The sequence below is a fragment of the Pipistrellus kuhlii genome, unplaced genomic scaffold, assembly GCF_014108245.1.
Source record: "Pipistrellus kuhlii isolate mPipKuh1 unplaced genomic scaffold, mPipKuh1.p scaffold_m20_p_5, whole genome shotgun sequence".
Classification (NCBI taxonomy): Eukaryota; Metazoa; Chordata; class Mammalia; order Chiroptera; family Vespertilionidae; genus Pipistrellus; species Pipistrellus kuhlii.
This window is the reverse complement of record NW_023425551.1, coordinates 15,961,209-15,980,749: the sequence shown is the minus strand read 5'-3', so window position 1 is coordinate 15,980,749 and position 19,541 is coordinate 15,961,209. Positions and strand designations below refer to the sequence as shown.

The 19,541-nt window shown below is 35.9% G+C and overlaps 1 protein-coding gene across 1 annotated transcript in view; it reads right to left on the bottom strand.

The window, feature by feature from the left end:
- Positions 1–6,389: 6,389 nt before the first annotated feature.
- Positions 6,390–19,541, bottom strand: part of ENPP3 (ectonucleotide pyrophosphatase/phosphodiesterase 3) — a 71,398-nt gene continuing 58,246 nt past the window's right edge. Inside the window, exons 21-25 of the mRNA XM_036414952.1 lie at positions 16,745–16,880; positions 14,200–14,277; positions 13,043–13,175; positions 11,324–11,477; positions 6,390–6,629 (exon numbers count right to left, since the gene is read on the bottom strand). Of these exons, the coding sequence (XP_036270845.1) occupies positions 6,459–6,629; positions 11,324–11,477; positions 13,043–13,175; positions 14,200–14,277; positions 16,745–16,880 (672 nt within the window). The 3' untranslated portion in view covers positions 6,390–6,458. The remainder of the gene's footprint in view (positions 6,630–11,323; positions 11,478–13,042; positions 13,176–14,199; positions 14,278–16,744; positions 16,881–19,541) is intronic.

The following is a 19,541-nucleotide window of genomic DNA, read 5'->3' as shown; positions in this document are numbered from 1 at the left end:
CTCAAGGAAGATCTTGAATAGTCAAACATGTTGCTGATTGGCTAGCAAAAGTTAGTTTCAGATTCAAAGGAACAGCAAGAAAGACATTTAGTATCAAAGTAATGATTAAAAGATTTCGTTTTAAATTTCTCTTCTTAATTTGTGAAAAACTCTACTTAAGTGCAATAAGATGCTGAAGTCAGAATGTGAAGTGATAGTTGATGAAATCTCTGCAGAATGAACCCATTTTCTGAAATGAGATCCCGAGAGAAATGAAGGCTATGAATCTATTGCCAAGGCCAGTTAATCTGAGCCACTGTGGCCAATCTATTTCTCTACATGTTTGTGTTTTTCCCCCAATATTCCAGAGTAACGGGATTAGACATGCCAGGGTTGCCCCCCACCCCACCCACACACTTTAAATTGGTCATAATGTGGTCATAACTTATAAAAATATTCTTGGACCTAACCAATGAATAGAGATTGTAAAATCAGAGGCCATATTTAAAGATTGGGGGCAACCACAAACCATGATAGAGGATGCCACTAATGTGACTAACTCCTCTGGCAGGAAATATAGGACTCAATCCTCCAAATCACAGGGCAAAGATCAACCAGACACAATTCACAAATTTAAGTCACGGAAATTGTGCCTACGCAGAAGTGCAGCAGAAACATTTGCCTGGGTAATTCAAAGAGGATGCTTTCAATATGAAGAAGAGAGGGCAGTGCTACCATGTCACAGCCTCTGTTGTACATATTCTGTATCTGGTAACTTCCTGAATCTCCACAACAGCTCTGTGAGGTGGGTACTAAATGAGCCTCCTCACACAGATGAGAAAACTAAGTGTAGAGTTTAAGAAATTTGCTCCAGTTTTCATAGCTTAGAAGCCAGGATTTAAACCCTGGTGTAACTAGGAACTCGTGTTCTTATCAATTTACTGTCACATTCAAATTAAAAAAAAAAAAAAAGATTCATTAGGACACCATTATACACAAACTTTACAGATATCACATTAAGTAGACACTGCTAATGATTAGACAAAACGTTTTAATCTCAAGAAATATATAAAAATGTTTAAAGTCTTTGTTCATCTTTTCTGTCAGGGGCCATTTGGATATTTATAACATCATTTGAGGGCCATACAAAATTACCAACTTCAAAATTAGCCTGCTATAGTTAGTCAAACATTTAATTAACTCACCTCTAATGCCTTGGCAGGGTCAGACCAAATTATTTTGCGGGTCTTATGGATCCATGGGCTAGACATTCTCCACCTTTGCCTTAGAGATATAAAACCTTATCTATAATAATAAAAGTGTAATATGCTAATTAGACCAGGCATCCTTCCCGAAGTCCTTCCAGACGACCTTCTGAACAAAGATAGGTCTGTGAGGGAAGCCTGGGTCCTGGATGTCTGCCAGTGGCCAGAGGGAAACCAGTGCTGGCAGCCAGGGAAGGAAGGCCTACTCTTGCATGAATTTTGTGCATTCGGCCTCTAGTTCTTTAATAAAGTGAACGTTAAGAAATGGGTTAGTTGGCCTCTCCAGATTTCTTTTAAACCTGTGAATCTTTAATTTACACATTTAGAAACATAATGTCTTAGGATAACTGAACCAGCCTAGTTCTAAGTCCGGTGTCGCACTTTACTGGTTGTCATCAGCTACGTTTACACTGCAGATTTGGAACAAGTCAGAACACGAATTCTCTGTCACTGGAAGGCTGAGGTTTGTTCCTGTCTGGAAGTTTGTCCAAGCGTGAGTCCACTGATTGAGGGAGTGATTGTGGTCTGCCCAGGCTGCTGTGTAAAAAGGAAGTCGTGTCTTCCAATAGTCTTGTTTGTGTTTTTGAAAACTGTTTTGGTTTATGTCCTGTTTCCATTCCCATGCCCAGCCCTCCCAAAGTAAACAGATGACAAGTAGTGGTGGTGGGGTAGTGGTGATGCAGGGGCGGGGATGGAGGTGGAGGAAGGAAAGAGATTTCCCCAGGGCAAGAGGCTTTTCAAAGAACTCAAGTGCAATTTGGAAACAAACTCTAATGCCAAAACCAGATGAGACTTATAGCATCAGGATCAGCCCAACCTAAAAGAAGAAATACAGACTCTAAGAAATTCCATTTACTTATTCCAAAATGATCAAACACTGACAGACATTCTTATACTATAGTCCAGCTAACTTAGTGGCTAAAGAGGAATCATTGGCACATCAATAGGTGTGCCAATGATTCCTCTTTATTCCACTCATCCCCATCTATCTACTTCTATTCGTCCAGAAAACTCATTTGTTCCTGATATTTCCTAAAGCAGACACTGAACTATCTTAATTCCAGCTATGGTACTAAATACCCTGAACATTTACTTTAAAAATAAAAAGAAAGAAAGAAAGAAAGAAAGAAAAAGGAAAAGAAAAAGAAACAAGTGAATTGAGAAAATAAATTTCCAGAATTTTAACTAAGTGGGCAAAATAAGCCAACATTTAGAATTTCCTTCTTCCCAAGACCTTAGTTGACCTCACTCTGATTGGAAAGTTCTCTTTCTACAAACAAGAATTAATTATAATCCTTGATTCAGTAACATTAGAACTCACAAAAATGTCCCTCTTATATGCCTGTGTACCAAAATACATATACCTAAAAATAGCAATAATATGTGGTCTCTCTACTTATAAGCATGAAATGCTGTTACAATAAGTTATCATGTATATAAAAAACACTTGTCAAAAATTTAATTGATCAATATTTCAATGTCAGCAGAATAAAAAGTAAAAATATTATATCATTTGAGATGGCATAGTTCTATTGTCCAAAAATAAAAAGTAAAAATAATAATAATTCAAGAAGACTGGGGTGATGATTGTTCACTATCCACATGACTCTCCATTAATTCTCAGCTACACATTTCTTGGATACAAATTTGTAAAAAAAAAAATCAAAAAAAAAATCAAGATGTTTATTGAAATGTCAAGTAGTCATTTTCTTACTTGCTCCAATAAATTACACTTTCTTATAAAAACAATTTTCTAAATCTCCAAAACACAAGTATTTTCCTGAGTAATTTGAAGTTCCCCTGAGGCAAAAAGAAAACAAAACATTTGAATCTGAACCAAAGGAGCATGGATTAGCATTTCCTCAAATATCATGTTCAAATATTACAGGTAAAGGAAAGCTATTCCCAGGGGCTGTGGGTCAGTAGTCTTTAATAGTTAGAATCATTGGTTGATAAAATTATATGTGATAGTTTATTATATATATATATATATATATATATATATATATATATATATATAATAAAAGCATAACATGCTAATTAAACTGGACAGTTGAACGACCTTTCGGAAGAAGCCTAAATCTTGATGATATTGAATTTGGTGATGAGTTTTTTAAAATACATTTTTATTGATTTTTTAAAATATATTTTTTATTGATTTCAGAGAGAAAGGGAGGAGAGATAAATAGAAACATCAATGATGAGAGAGAATCATTGATCAGCTGCCTCCTGCCTGCCCCCACACTGGGGATTGAGCCCACAACCCAGGCATGTGTCCTGACTAGGAATTGAACCATGTCCTCCTGGTTCATGGGCCGATGCTCAAACACTGAGCCACACTGGTTAGGCTGGTGAGGAGTTTTTTCACATAATACCAAAGACACAATTTATAAAAGAAAAAATTGTTAAGCTGGACTTCTTTCAAGTGAAAAACTTCTACTCTGCAAAAGAAAATATCAAGAGAATTGGAAAACAAGCCAAAAAATGGGAGAAAATATTTGCAAAAGACTCCTTACAAAGGACTGTTATGCAAAACTTACAAAGAAGCCAGCATGAGATGGATGGTCAGAACATTGAAAGCTAAAGCTCGAGCACAGGCCTGGTACTGAGCGCTTATCAGTTCTTAGAGGTTAGCATACTAAACAACTAAAACTAAACAAAAAAGAATTAGGAGTCATTTTGCTCTTGTTTGTAAAGGGCTAGATTGAGGAAGGTCAGTTTTCTGAATAAAAATTGAGATGTGATCAGAAATCAAAACCAAAGAATTTTTAAATCCCAACTGTAAGAAAACAAACAATCCGATTTTAAAAATGGGCCAAACACCTTAACAGACACCTCACCAAAGATATACGGATGGAAAGTAAGCCTACGGAAAGGTTCTCCACGTTGTATGACATAAGGGAAATGCAAATGAAGACAACAACGAGAGGCCATGACACAACTATTGGAATGGCCAACAATCCTTAATGCAGGTAACATCAAATGCTAGTGAGGATGTGGCACAACTCTCATTTGTTGCTGGTGAGAATGCATAATAGCACAGCCACTTTGGAAGACAGCTTGACAGTTTCTTAGAAAACTAAACATACTTAAGTACAACCAATGGACACAAAACTCTGGGGAGGGAGGGTATGTATGGGGGAAGGGGCAATGTTAAAATATATACACAGAGAATAATTTAATAAATAAATTAAAAATTAAAAAAAGAAAAAAAGAAAAAAAAGAAAAGAAAACTAAACATACTGTTATCATATAGTCCAGCCCCTGAGCACACCAGCCAGGCTAAAGTATCTATTTTTTAATTTTATTTTTTTCAAAAATAAATGCAGGCAGCCCAGCCAGCGTGGCTCAGTGGTCTTGGGTTAGATTCTGATCAAGGACATGTATCTCCGTTGCTGGCTGGATCCCTGGCCCTGGTCAGGGCATGCAGGAGGCAATTAATCAACATCTCTCTTGGTCTCTTCCCCTCCCTTCCACTTTCTCTAAAAATCAATGGGAAAATGCCCTCGGGTGAGGATTTAAAAAAATTAGTGGCACAAATGAACATCTCGTGCTTGCAGACATGAAACAATGAGGACACTTTATCACTGAGGTAGTACTCTTGCCAAAAACACCAGAGATCAAATCATGAAGAAATGTCAAACAGACCCAGATCGAAGGGCAGTCTACAGATAAATCCCTTGCCCTCTTCAAAAATGTCAACAATTGCTGTGCATTATAAAAGACCAAAGGAAAAAAATACTTAATGCTATGAATGATTCTGTTTTGGATCCCAGAATGAAAATTATAAAGGACATTAATGAAAATATGAGAAAAGTTTGAATTAGAGCTATATATTAAATAATAGTATTGTATCCAGATTGAACTTCCTGACTGTGGTTTTGTGATGTCCTTGATCTTAGGAAATACACTGATGTATTGGAGGAGGGCTTGGGGGGAGATAAATTGGCATTATGACTACAATGTATTCTAAGAAAGTTTAGGGAAAAAATAAAAATATCATAAAGATACATAGCCAGAGTGTTAATAATTAGTGAAGCTGGGTGAATGTTACACAAGAGTTCTTGAAACTATTCTTGCAAACTTCCTGTATCTTTTAAATTGTTTCTAAATAAATATTTTTAAATGTGACTATCTTTATTAACACTTTCAAATTTAAAAAATAAAACAAGCTCATTATAAAAATAGGCTACCTACTAAAAGTTAAAAAGTAGCAGTTACAAATCTGTAATTTCATGACCTTTAAATCATTGGTATTCTTCTTTCAGAATAATTTCACACATAAATATTTCTTTTTAGGGGGTTAATGAGTATACAAAAGGAAAATAGAATATCACAATATCTGTGAAAAATGTAATTTTAATTTTTCTGACTGAAATTTTTATTTATTGGTTGAGTAACCATTTTAAAGTGATTTAGAGAAATGATTTAGTCACTGTTAGAGAAACTGAGAAGCAAAGAGGACACCCAGTTAGACTCAGCTCAGGTTTATAAATCTTCTCCATTTGTCTCCCCATACTGGGACCTAAATTCTGGGTGATTTTATCTAGTGTCAGGATTCAGTCTGGCAGGGGAACATTGTTTATCTCCACATTTTACCATATAGCTGAAATAGTTTTTAGTTTGTGTCCTGTCTTTTAGACTGTCTGTATTGCATATTTTTCACTGCATAAATTTTAAAACTAAATTCTACAAGTAAAAAAAACCTTTGATTTTTTTTTTTTTTTTTTTTTTTTTTTTTTTTTTTTTTTTTTTTTTTTTTTTAATTCCAATGGCCTCGCCTATGTTGCTCAGTGGCTGAGTGTCATGTAGACCTTTGAACCAGGAAGTCATAGTTTGATTCCTGGTCAGGGCACATGCCCGGGTTGTGGGCTGGATCCCTAGAGGGGGGCATGTACAATAGAAAGCAGCCAATCAATGATTCTCTCTCATCATTGATGTTTCTCTCCTTTCCTCTCTGAAATCAATAAAAAAAATTTTTTATTGTTTTAAGTATTACATATTACATCTGCTTTCCCCCCTAATTGACACTCCTAATAAAAATATATTTTAAAAAATAAAATAGTGCGACACATTTTCCAAAAGAAGTACTAGTATAAGATAAAAGAGAACAATGAAAATAATAAAATATGACTTCCAGAGGAATTAGGGAAAAATAGAAACTTTATTTTATGATTCCTCAACAGAAAAAAACAACTTTGTTTTTATGTTTAGTTAAACAATGGTTTCAAATGTGGGTAAATACGTCTTTAGTTGCAAGATTTCAGAGACAGGCTGTGCTTTTTCTTGATAGAAATCTAGCCCAGTAAGAAGTTCCACATCTCGGACCCGAGCAACATGAGCTTTCAATCTTTCTTCAATCCAAACAGCTTGCGGGTTATTTTCCTAAAAAGAAGAAACAGAAGACCATTTTCCATGGGGCATATTTTTTAATTAATAGAAAGATCTCTCATTACTTAGAAGGTGTCCTTTTTCCTGTGACTTTTATTTTAATTTTTAAAAATTTTGTGTAATTGGCCGGGACTGGTTTGGCTCAATGGATAGAGCGTCGGCTTGGGGACTGAAGGGCCCCGAGTTGGATTCCGGTCAAGGGCACGTACCTTGGTTGCGGGCATATCCCCAGTAGGGGGTATGCAAGAGGCAGCTGATCGATGACTCTCATTGATGTTTCTAACTCTCTATCTCTCTCCCTTCCTCTCTGTACAAAAATCAATAAAATATATTAAAAAAAATTTGTGTAATTGACATACAATATTCTAATAGTTTCAGGTGTACAACATAATTCGATATTTGTTCCTGTGGTTCTTATTGCCTTAAATATTAATTTGATACAGCTAAATTTTGTTTATTAAAATAAAAAGAAAACCAACAGTACAAAGTATATTACAGCAAATACAGACCACCACAAAGTCATCAAGTTTAGCTATTTTATATCCACTTCAGATGTACATTTTTTTAATGAAATATTACAGATAAAGTCAAGTCCCCAATGAAGTTAATATTATAGATGAAGTTAAGTCTACTCTGAACTTATTATTTTGTAAGTCATTGTGAAGCCAGTAGGTGTGTATCAATATACAATATATATTATTAATTTATGGGTTTTCAAATTTACATAAATAATATAAGTGGTATTTGATACTTTTTAATTCAACATTATGTTTGTAATTTATTCATAGTGATATAGCTAGATCTAGTTAAATCATCTGTTTTTAGCTAAGTCTTGTAATAGCACAGTTTATTTATTTCTTATCGCCATATTGATAGTATTTTGGGCATTATAAATGGTTCCCCTCATGCTCCCCAAACCATGGTGTGAAATGGGGTTTTATCCCTTTGCTATTGCAGGTAGGTATCTTTTCAGATATTTCTTGGCCATTTGACTTTAAATAGGTTTTTGTTGTGTTTTTTCTTTTTCTTTTTTTACTATGCGAAAGTAAGTTCAGTAATTTAGACTCATAGATTTCTAGGAAGTCCCATGTTCTTTATGTATTTATTTTCTGATATTCATATCATATTGGTAATTTTCAGTTAAAAATTTTCAAGTTAGGAAGCCTTAAAGTCTGTTTAATTAGATGAGTGTGTCTTAATAACTCTCACTTGACTTTAGCACAGTGGTATACTTGTTTTTTAAATATGCATGCTCAAAGTAGGCAGCTATTACTTGAGCCAGAGGAAGTGTAAGAGGAAATTATGTTATGTTCCTAACCATTAAAGCATTTCTCTGTGTGAGATTCATAATATAAGTTAATTTTTAAGTATTGTAAATAGGCATTGTAACAATTAAAGCTCCTATTTCCAATGGGATTCTAATTCATTCTTTTTTCCCCCCTGCCTTTACTATTTCACATTTCAGTAGCATTTAATATTTTTTAATTACTTTTTTGTTTGTTTGTTTGTTAATCCTCACCCAAGGATATTTTCCCATTGATTTTTAGAGAGAGTAGCAGGGAGAGGGAGAGTCAGAGAAATATCGATTGGTTGCCTCCTGCATACACCCCCACCAGGGCCAGGACGAGGGAACCTGCAACCAAGGTATGTGACCTTGACCAGAATCATATTGGGACTCTTCAATCTGTGGGCTGATGCTCTATCCACTGAGCCAAACTGGCTAGGGCAATGACTTTTTTCATAAAGTTTTCTCCCACTGAGTTTATATTAATCTTCTCTCTCCTGGCTCATTGGGTATCCATCCAGCTAAATGTTTACTGAACATCTCACAGTCTGCCCTCTGTTAAAATTACAAGTAAGTGGTCTGAAAATATAACACAAAGCTTTATCTTGCAGGGGTGATACTCAAGCTCTTTGAAACCAGAGAGTTCAATAGCACCAACCAATCTGAAGAGACCCAGCTATAGGCACTGCTCTAGTTGTACCAGTACATCCCAACAGAAAGCAGCCTTACACATACACACATTTTATGAGCTGTATTTAAATGCACACTTTTGATTATATATAATTTATTTATATATATTTGATTGTATGAGTGTTAGAACTGTTTCATAAATAGAAGTATTTTATATCTCCCAAATACTATTCACTTGTTAATTTTTTGAGGCAACATTAGTTTCAGTAATTTTCTCCCCTAACCACTCTCTTATACTCTCTCCTTAACCACTTATAGTCTGGTTATTGCTTCTAACAAACTAACAAAACTGCTTTGTCAAAGAAGAACTAATTGAGTGTATTTTTGTTTTATATCTTTTAATTATAGATGATCACATCAAACTTCTGAAAATTCCTCCTTTTATTTCCATAACTTTAACTACTTGTTTGATGACTTACTTGTTTGTGTTTGTTTTTTTATACGAGTATTTAAAGTAGAGATTTCTTCAACCGATCTAAATTATTTCCATCATGTCTCATAACTATCTTTATAGATTTTATATTCTTATTACTATAATGCAACTTCCTCAATATTTTGGAAAATGTCCAGTTCATTAGTGATGATGTCCTACTCAATAGAGAGGACAACCTATTAATTTGAGATCACCTCTACTTTGGATGATCAAGGAAAGTGCTGATTATTTGTACTCTACCTCAGAGTATAAGTAAAAAATTTTAGAAGATGGGAAATGAAAGGGCATTCTAGAGGAGAGAAGAGCATGAGCAATGATGTCAAGGTAGGGAAACCCAAGATGCATTAAGGTAATGTCAAGGACTTTAGTAGGCCCAGCAAGGGTCAACAGAAGATAAATTGTGTACAGGTTGGGAGATTTGTGTTTGTTTATTCTTTTATTTGAGGTAGATAGAGTTTGGGTATAAGAAAGTATGGTATGTGATAATAAAAAAACTAAATTTTAAGTAAGTTGGTAGTGGTGTACAGAGGTGAAGAGGAGGTAGGACAAAAGACAATGCAGCCACTTCAGATTGATTTTCAGAAGGTGATAAGGGCCTAGACCAGGGATAGCAAATAGTTCCTTTTTTGCATACCCATTCTAATCAATCCATAATGGCTACCTATAACCCATGTGATAAATAATCTACTCCTCATTCAGGAATAAAGGGGACCACCCTCTTTCTATCAGTCACCCACTGGGGAAGGAAGTGAAGACTAATGGCTTACTTTTATCTCAACTAGATAAAACTCTTGACAAGAAAAATAGGAAGCAATTTTAGACTAGACTATATCTAGTCTCTATATAACTATATCTCCTGAGAGCATCAAGTTTGGAAATGCTTTCTCAGTCTAGGACTATGAGTGACCCAATGTCAATAAAAGGCCACTTAAAACACGCAAGTTCAAATTCTATCTTCAAGGTCTTGTTAAAATGTCACCTGCCCTATCAGGAAGTATTTTTCCTTTGAAATCTTATATCAATTTGGTCAGTCCCACTGTGTGCCACTGATCTTTTCTTCTGTTTGACTATGCTTCTAAGTGTTAGACGATGATCCCTTTTGATAAAAGCATGTCTGATGTATCTGTGTGTCTCCCATAGTATTATACATAGGATAGTGAAGGCAGTTATGTGGTGAACATCTGAAAGAACAGAGATGAATCCCAATCTGGCCTAGAATCTAAGCTTTACTTACCAGTCTCTACTTACCTATGAGATTTTCCATGTGAATGAAACTGGACATGCCTGAACTTAATTGTTCTAGCTACCTGCCCAAATAGTTCTCATTCCTAATTTCCCTCTTTCTTTTTCATAATTATCTACATTTAAAATCTCTGATTCATCTTTAAGTCTCTCTTGCCTTCCCTTTGGCTCTTACATCCAATAAAAAAGCAAATCCTCTCCATTCTCCACTCCCTTCTTGAAAGATTCTTCCTAATCCCTGAGTCTGTTCAAGTTTGGCCCATCCTTCAGGGCCCAGCCCTTCTCTCACCACATTTTATGTTACCCGTATTGATCACCCCAGCCAAATGTGTTTTTCAAATGTGAATTTGAAACACTAAATCCATACTTGGTAATTAATTCTAACTTTGTGACATCTCTTACTTTTTAATTTGAAAAATAATTCTTCTATTATCAACTTGCCCATTTACATGTCTATATTCCATTTATATTTATTTATATTTCATTTATGAGTCTCACATACATATCAAATTTATATGTAAACTTCTTAGGGGAAGAGACAATGTATTCCTCCTTTGTGCATTCTAAAATTTTCTATTACAATAAGTAATGTTACGTGAACTAAGTTATTTTGTATATTTATATTTTTACATATATTTAAGTTCAGGTATTGTGTTTCAAGTAGATGAAGCTTTTATATTTACACATTCATTCAAGAAACATTAATCTAGTGCCAACTCTGGGACAGAACCTTCAAGTTTGTGTTCAGAATTAAAGTATTAATAAGACATCATCTCTCCCCTTATTAGTGAATGTGAATAATGTGTAAATGCATAAAATATGCATATATAAACTCATGTTCATATAGGTACATACATGCTATTAATTACATGAAGACCAATAGTCTAAGGAAAAGCTTTTCAGTTAGGTATTTTTCATACAACTCCACCCACGAAACACCTAATAGAATATATTTGTAATCAGAGCCACTTTTATGAGAGCCCAGATGAGCTCTAATTGTTTCCTTAGGTCCCAGGGACTCTCGCGCTGCATACTCACAGGGCAGCTTTCCACGTTAGTAGGTTTGTGAGGGATGACGTAGGATAGGACGTCCAGCCACCCAGGGCAGGTGTCGGGGGTGTAGCTCTTATCTTTACAACTAGTCAGCACCACAAAGTAGTGTGTTGGGATAGGAACACTGTTGTTGACGTACCTAAAAACATAATTGAAAAGATTTGATGTGATACATTTACCTCTAAAGATTATAAATGCCTTGATATGTATTTTAAAGAAATGCCAAAGTAAATGACTAGGAAGTACAAAAGCGTACCATGTACTTTTAGGTGGCAATGAGCAGAACAGAGATCTATCGACGTCCAGGCTTGGTTATTTTACCATTATGGGGAAACATCAGAATACAAAGTAAAGTAGAGCGTGATATCATGCCACCCGTGTGTCCCAATTGTGTTGACTTTGTGCTTTATAGTGACATTGTCTAAAAGCAGGGGCTGAGAAAGAAGCCCGAAACAGGCTCCAACTCTAGCTATGCACTCCCACTGGATGTCTGGATTTGTTCGAATTCTCTAGCATCCTATGACTTACTAAGTTTCCTCAACTTCATAGTGTAGACATGGGGATAAATCCATACAGCTGATGTGACATTCCTTCAGTTTCAGATAACAAACATGAAGGTGCCTTAGAAAGTTTTAAATGCAAAATAAAGTTAAGCTAATATGAGTCCTCTAAAAGGAATATGATTTGGTGTAGGTAGTAACATATGATTGTGACTTAGAATTTCTGCATGGACTCAGCATTACCCTGATTTTATATTCTGGCTTTTACCACTTACCAGTTGTGGAATTTACTCAAGTTATTTAATTCTCTGTGCTTCAATTTCCTCATCTCTAAATGGGGGCTAATAGAATCTAACAAAGGATATTTTGTGGACTAAATGAAATATATGTGAGTGCTCAGAAAACACCTAGCGGGTAGTAAAGTGCTATCCAACTGTCTGCAGAATTACAAAATGGTATAACATGCAATTGATAAACACTGAAATAAGGACAAGGCAAGCAAAACACAAAAAGGCCACATACTGAGTAATCATATATGTTACTTTATCAGAAGGTATAGGTAGAAACCATTGCTTTACATACATGATCTAGGTTTAGACAATACAATTGTTAAGTTTGGCCTTTTATACGTTTTGATAATAAAGAGAGGTAATGGATGAAAGTTTTAAATCTCTCTATTCCTCTGTGCTGCATTCAAAGGTAATTCTTAGCAACCTATTATGACCAGGTTTAGTAAAAAAATGTAGTGAAGTAGGACTAGCTTTCAACATGAAGCCTACAGCCTCTCCTGGAAGATACTTTTACGAGTCATCTACTATTGGACAATATTATGAATTATCACTACTTGTTTTTTATTTATTTATTTATTGCTGGACTGGTTCTATATTTATCAGTAATACAGTATCTTCCCCATCTCAAGCTTTACAAAATCACATTTTTCCTTTGCCCATTAGTTTAGAATTTTTCCCAATATAAATTTTGCTAAATTTTTCCTAGACATCATTATTTCTCTGCCCATTAGTTTAAATTCTTGCCATATAAAATTTTTGCTAAATATTTAGTTAAAAACAGTCAACAATGACATGGATATGAAAATATACTATGTAATATTTAGAATACTGAGCTTTTATTTAAAATATTGAGGCTTCCCTTCATGATGCTCAATTGCTAAATTAAAGAGTCCATTTGATTTCAAATTACTTACTCTGTAATTTCACTTGGGTCATCAAAATGACCATCATAATTATAATCAAATACTGGTCCACTAATAACATTTACTCCATTTCTTTCCTTGGCATATTTTTGGAGAAGAACACTGTGGAAGTAATTCCATATTTCTAAAAATAAAAGAATAAGGTGTTAAAAATATCTACCTCTATTGAACATGCAAATATTTTCTATTATAGACATGTGCTTTAAATAGCATCAAGTTCTGCTTCAGTGCTAATTGGGTAATTCTGCAAAATAATTCATGCAACAAAAATAAACAGCCACACCCAGCTGGTGCAGCTCAGTGGTTGAAGTCCTGGTTCCTCTTCGTGTCAGGGCACATGCGTGGGTGGCAGACTCGGTCCCCAGTAGGGGGCATGCAGGAGGCAAGCTGATCAATGATTCTCTCTCATCACTGATGTTTCTATATCCCTCCTTCTTACTTCCTCTCTGAAACCAAAGTATATTAAAATAAATAAATTAACAGCCTTATTGATAAAAAGCCTTTTGTTGTGAATGTAGTACAGTTTTGAAATTACCATAAAAATATCTCTCTAAATTTCTCCTCAGGGCTGTTGCTTTGGAGACAGTGAATATTAAAAAAAAAAAAAAAAAAAGTCAGAATACACATACTGCCTTCTGATTAAGGTTAAATACCTTTCATTTATTTATGGTGTCAATAAAATGTTGTTTTGTGAATGGTTCTTCACAGTTAAGTTAGGATTAAAAAAAAAAAATCAAAATTCTGACCTAGCCAGTTTGGCTTAGTGTATAGTGTTGACCTGCAGACTGAAGGGTCCCAGGTTTGATTCTGATCAAGGGCACATCCTGGGGTTGCAGGCTGGATCCTCAGTAGGGGGAATGCAGGAGGCAGGCAATCAATGATTCTCTCTCATCATTGATGTTTTTATCTCTCTCTCTTCCTCTTCCTTCCTCTTTGAAATCAATAAAAATATAAAATTCTAACAAGTCACCTAAAGGTGAAGTAAGTTAAAAAGAAATTATGTCAGAGAGCTTCTTGTTCCTACATTTAAAACATTAAAATGAGATGACTCAGTATCAGGAACAAATTTCAATAAAAGATGTGTTTAGTTTGTAATATTAAAGAATCACTTCAGTATTTTTAAATTAATAATCTAAACATATACTTACGTTGGAATGCTTCATACATAGGGACCAAATTACTTGTAATTAAGGCATCATATTGACTATCAGGAGTTCTATTGTATGCTGCAAAACAAATACATTGTATTAAATCTAGCTACAAGAGAAAAATATGACATACTACATAATAGGCAAATTACTATTACATACTAATGTAAATCCATAGTACTAACAAAAACACTAAGTACTCTCCAATAGGGGCCATCCCTAATACACACAGTTTTAGGCACTTGATAACAACCTTCCTGTATTTGTGAATCTGATAGGTAGGAAAATAGAATCTTTGTAGATGCAATCAAATTAAGGGTCTCAAGATGAAGTTATCCTGGATTTAGGGTGGACTCTAAAACCAGTGACTCAAATCCTTATAAAGAGAGGAAGGTTGAGAAGAGGGGAGATGCAGGGAGAAGGCCATGTGAAGCTGGGGCAGCGATCTGAGGGATGCAACTACAAGCCTAGCAACATGGGAAGCCCCCAGAAGCTGGAAGAGGTAAAGAGTTCTCTCCTCTCTCTCTTCTCTACTTAAGAGGGCGCGGGGCCCTGCTGACACCTTGACTTTGGACCTCTGGCCTCCAGAACTGTGAGAGCATCCATTTCTGTTGTTTCAAGGCCACCAAGTCTCTTGCAGCAGCTCCAGGAAACTATTATAGTATCAATATAATGCCAATAGGAATGCGTAGTTATTGAACGTGCACAAAACAATAATGCGATTCTAAAAGACCCTTCCCAAATAAAATTTCCTTTAAAAGTGAGTTTTAACTCAATGAAGACTGCCGATGACACTCTACATGGTTGGCTCTGAGGACTCCAGCATGGTGAGCCCTGGGTGTGTGCTCTGGAGCCCCACTCACTGAATGCCAGCTGAACGACCTGAGCAAAGTGCTACGTGCCTCTGTTTTGTCTCATGGCACCTATCCAATGGAAGTACTTTGAGGGCTAAAAATGCTGCAAGCCTGGACATACATGTGCATTAGAATACCTTTTATATTTAAATGACCTTGGGGTATCTTAAATAAAACTGAAACGAAAGGCCAGTGGGTGGGTACCAAAAGGCAAGGAAAATTAAGTTGGTTTACTTGACGTGCTATTCACGGTCCTCAGATCTCCTATCAGGCTCTTCTACTTTTTAATCTAAGCCCTGAAAGTTGGGAGGGCAATATAGCAGTATTACATTTTCAGAGAGGAGAAAAGACAACCATAAGAATTAGCTTACTGTGGCATTTTTAACAAAATTTATAGTGGAGAGTTAGAAGAAAGTTTCATTTTATCCTTAATATGTAGTTATACAATAATTTCATTTCCTTGTTGAGGCAAACATATATAAGTACTAACCAACATCCCATGGCTTAACAGATACAATTTTATATGCCAATTCAAAAACATTTATTAGTAAATTGCTCAAGTCTTTTAAGGTTTATCCTAGGGTTTGCATAAATTCAGTAGCTCTGATTGTCTCTAGATATTTTAATAAAATATATCAATTTACTTATCCTAATTCTGTGCTATAAGTTTATGTTGTAATGCTACTTATTGTCATTAACCCTTTTTCCTCCGACGACTAACTTCAGAATCTTGAAATTACAGATCTCTACATTGACCTCTTTGATCATGGCGTCCAGAAAAATGAAGCCAGCCTTAGCCAGTTTGGCTCAGTGGACAGAGCATTGGCCTGCGGACTGAAGGATTCTGGGACTGAAGGATTTTGGCAGTCAAGGGCACAAATCTAGGTTGCAAACTCAATCCCTGGTCCTGGTCAGGGTGTGTGTGGGAGGCAACCAATCCAGGTGTCTCTCCCATATCAATGTTTCTCAGTCCTTTCCCCCTCTCTTTCACTTCCTCTAAGATAAAAAAATATCATCCGGCGAGGAGTAACAACAAAAAGAAAAATGGAGCCAAATATCTGGAGAAAACCCATTCCCAGAAGCTGAAAATCTCATTGGTGAATTAATTAAAATAACATTTCCCACTGAGCAGGGAAGAGAGGCGAGTTTTAGAAAAATCATACTGGATTTTGCATATTCCCAAGAGAGATGTTTTCTTACAACAACAACAACAAAACAAAACAAACAAACAAACAAAAAACCTTAAAGTTCATTCTGCTGCTTAATCCACAGTTTGAAATGGTTGGATATACAGCGTGAGGGAGTGAGAGGCCTGAATTCCAGCCGGATTTCTTTTCACGGGCACAGCTGCATCCTTGATGCTTGGGCAGCAGCCAGAAAAAATGTTTTTTCAGACGCTTGCGTCCCTCTCCAAAGAATCTTCCGTTTTAAAATTAAACTTAAACCTGCCGAACTTTCTGAACATCTGGGCCAGATTAGAGCTCGTGTGTGGTTCCCGCTGCAAAATTTATTAGACTTTATTATAGCTGCTACCCTGCTTCGGGCCAGTCCCACAACCGCTGTAAGCCTGCTGGGCAGCTATTGCAGCCCAAGCAGATAGTTTCGCTGGCGAGTATATGTTTAAGGCACAAGCCCACATCCAGCTGATGAGGGCTTTCTAAGCTGCTGCTCTAAAAAAGAGTTCTACTCACCAGGAGGATAGAGGAAGCCGTGGGTGATATTCATGTGTGGTAAATAGAAGGAACATTTTTGGCTTTCAGAAGGAGCAACCCTGACATCAGCCCGCAGACAGTCTGGGACAGTGGGAGGAAGAGGTGATGTGTCTCCCTGTTGAAAGAGAGAAAAGAAGAAGAAGAAAAAAAAATTACGCCCACACTTGCGGCTCACCCATCACCTTATATGGTTTGTAACTTCCCTAGAATGTTTTTCATTTAACCTTTTTCCTATTTTCTTAGTGAATCAGGTCTACGCAAGCAATGAAAATGGATGTCTTCAGCGGTGTTTTCTTCTGTGGTTCCCTTCTGGTGAGGGACACCAAGAGGACAAATCAAATACACCTCAGAAAGGAATATTCGTGGCATAAAACCTGAATTAAGAGCGGAGGAATAATGGGAGCTGCTGCTAAAAAACAAAATCCTTCTCAGGGTCTAACTTTAGGGGGGTGCTATATATTGTACTTACAAATAAAAATTGAAAATAAAATATGAACTTTAAAAAAATACATGTTGAACTAAAGATATTATTCTTCAATTGGGCAAAAATGTCAATGAACCTAATATTAATTCACAGAAGCTGTAAGTGGTCTAAACCTACTTACTTGGGGATTTCAATAAATTTTACTTATGCTTTATTCATCATGAAATATGAGGATTTTTAAAATAATTTTTCTTTGTAACTCTAATACCATACTGTATTCACTAGTAAGTATCTTATAAATGTGCTAACACCAATATTTAAGGTAATATAGTATTAAGTTATCATTATATTTTGATTAGCATATAATCATGAGTAAGTAAACACTTTGCTATTCATTTATCTATTCATTTATTTTTTTCCAGAGATTTTGACTTATATGCCTTCAATTGCCTACAATGTATATATTTCTTAACAAATTTTATAATTTATAAAATAATTTTAAATTACCATATCCTTCTTCTATTTACTGCTTTGCACTAAAAGCAAAAATTAGCTCTTGAGTATAAAATGTATGCAGTAATCATTTTATCAAACATTCACAATGTTGTAAGTAAATTATCCTACACTGACTAGCCAGATTATTATGATCTCTGAATGCATAATAATCTGGCCACTTAGTGTATAAACTATATAATAAAAGGCTAATATGCAAATTGTCCCCTCGACCAGGAGTTTGACCAGCAGGCAGGCCTGCCAACCACCCATGTCCCCTCCCCTGGCCAGGCTGGGCAGCCCCACCCATGGAGAAATTCAGCCACCAGGCCTATAATATATATATCCTATATATATCTAATAATATATATCCTATCTAATAATATATATCCCTTATAATAAAAGAATAATATGCAAATTAACCATCACTCTGCTATACCCACAGGCCATGCCCACAAGCCAGGCTCACCAACCAATCAGGATTGAATATGAAAATAAACCCAATCAAGATGGCTATGGCCACTGAGAGCAGAAGGGAGGCTTGGGTTTCCCCAGCAATGGAGGGAGCCAAGCTATCCCCCTGCCCTTGCCAGCCACAAGATGGCCAGCAGGGGAGGGCAGTTGGGAGGGACTTGGCCTGCAAGGGAGGTCAGTGGGGGTGATCAAGCCTGAAAGGGAGGGCAGTTAGGGGTGACCAAGCCAGCAGAGGAGATATTTGTGTTAGAGGCAATGGATTAACTCTCACCATGTATTTCACTCTCCTGGTGGCAGATACCAGAAAGCTAAAAACATTTGTTTATAGTCTTTCAAAAAAAATCCATCACAGCAAACAGTTCTGAATGGCCAAGTTTCTTTGGTTGGCATAAATGGACACACAAAGATGTGGTAAAATGGGAGAACTATTGATCATTGACTGAGTTAGCCCCACAGACTGCAGAATATTGTAAGTTGATGTTTCCTATCACACGTCGTTATCATTGTACTCTAGCACTTCGTATGCTTAAGTTTTATTTGAAGAAATGCACAATACATAAATGCATCCATTGATGCATTTTCCATAATGTGAGGAAAATGAAATGGTTGCCTTCAAGAGTTAAAATTATAAAAATGTTAAGGAAGGAAGCTGATTATAATTTTCCATGAGACTGCAGCTGTGAAGTTGGGCCAAAATGTTTACTATTTTCTCCAAGTGGCATAAATTTTGGATTAAGGGAAACAGACTAGTATGGTATTGGCCAGAAAGTACTGCAAAAGGGTTACATGTTCTGTGCTAACTGAAAATCTTACATAGCAGACTTCAACTCTGAAATATAATAAGTGCATCAAGACTAAGAAAGACAGGGTGTGGCCTCCTTTACAAAGGTAAGATTATGCAACAGGCAGCCCTCTAAGAGAATGGAAAGGAGGTGAGGTCACTTCAATTCTGAGTCTTTGGGTACCTACCAACTCCCCCTTCCTTTCCCCTCCCCCCCCCCCACACACACATGTGAATAGCTCCAATTTTGCCATCTTCTCAGAATTCCTTAAAGTTTTTTAAGCCAGGGGATAGAAAGTCAAGAAAGCAATACATAGAATTTAATACTCAGGTAAAACCTGACCTCTCTCAAAATTCTTGAAGAAAAGTTGATAAGCATATACAGGAAATCTAGATGCTTCCATTTCTAATCTGGCATGGGAATCAAATTAAATTTGAACAGAGAATAAAAATATTTCTATTGAAGGTATAGACTCTCTTTACCTGTAGACTGAATATCAAAGCTAAAAGTAATTGAAGATTAGGTAGTTGTGATCATGCCTTATGGTAGAATAATAAAACTATATACATTTTTAATTATTTTTCTGGTCATGTAATATGATTTT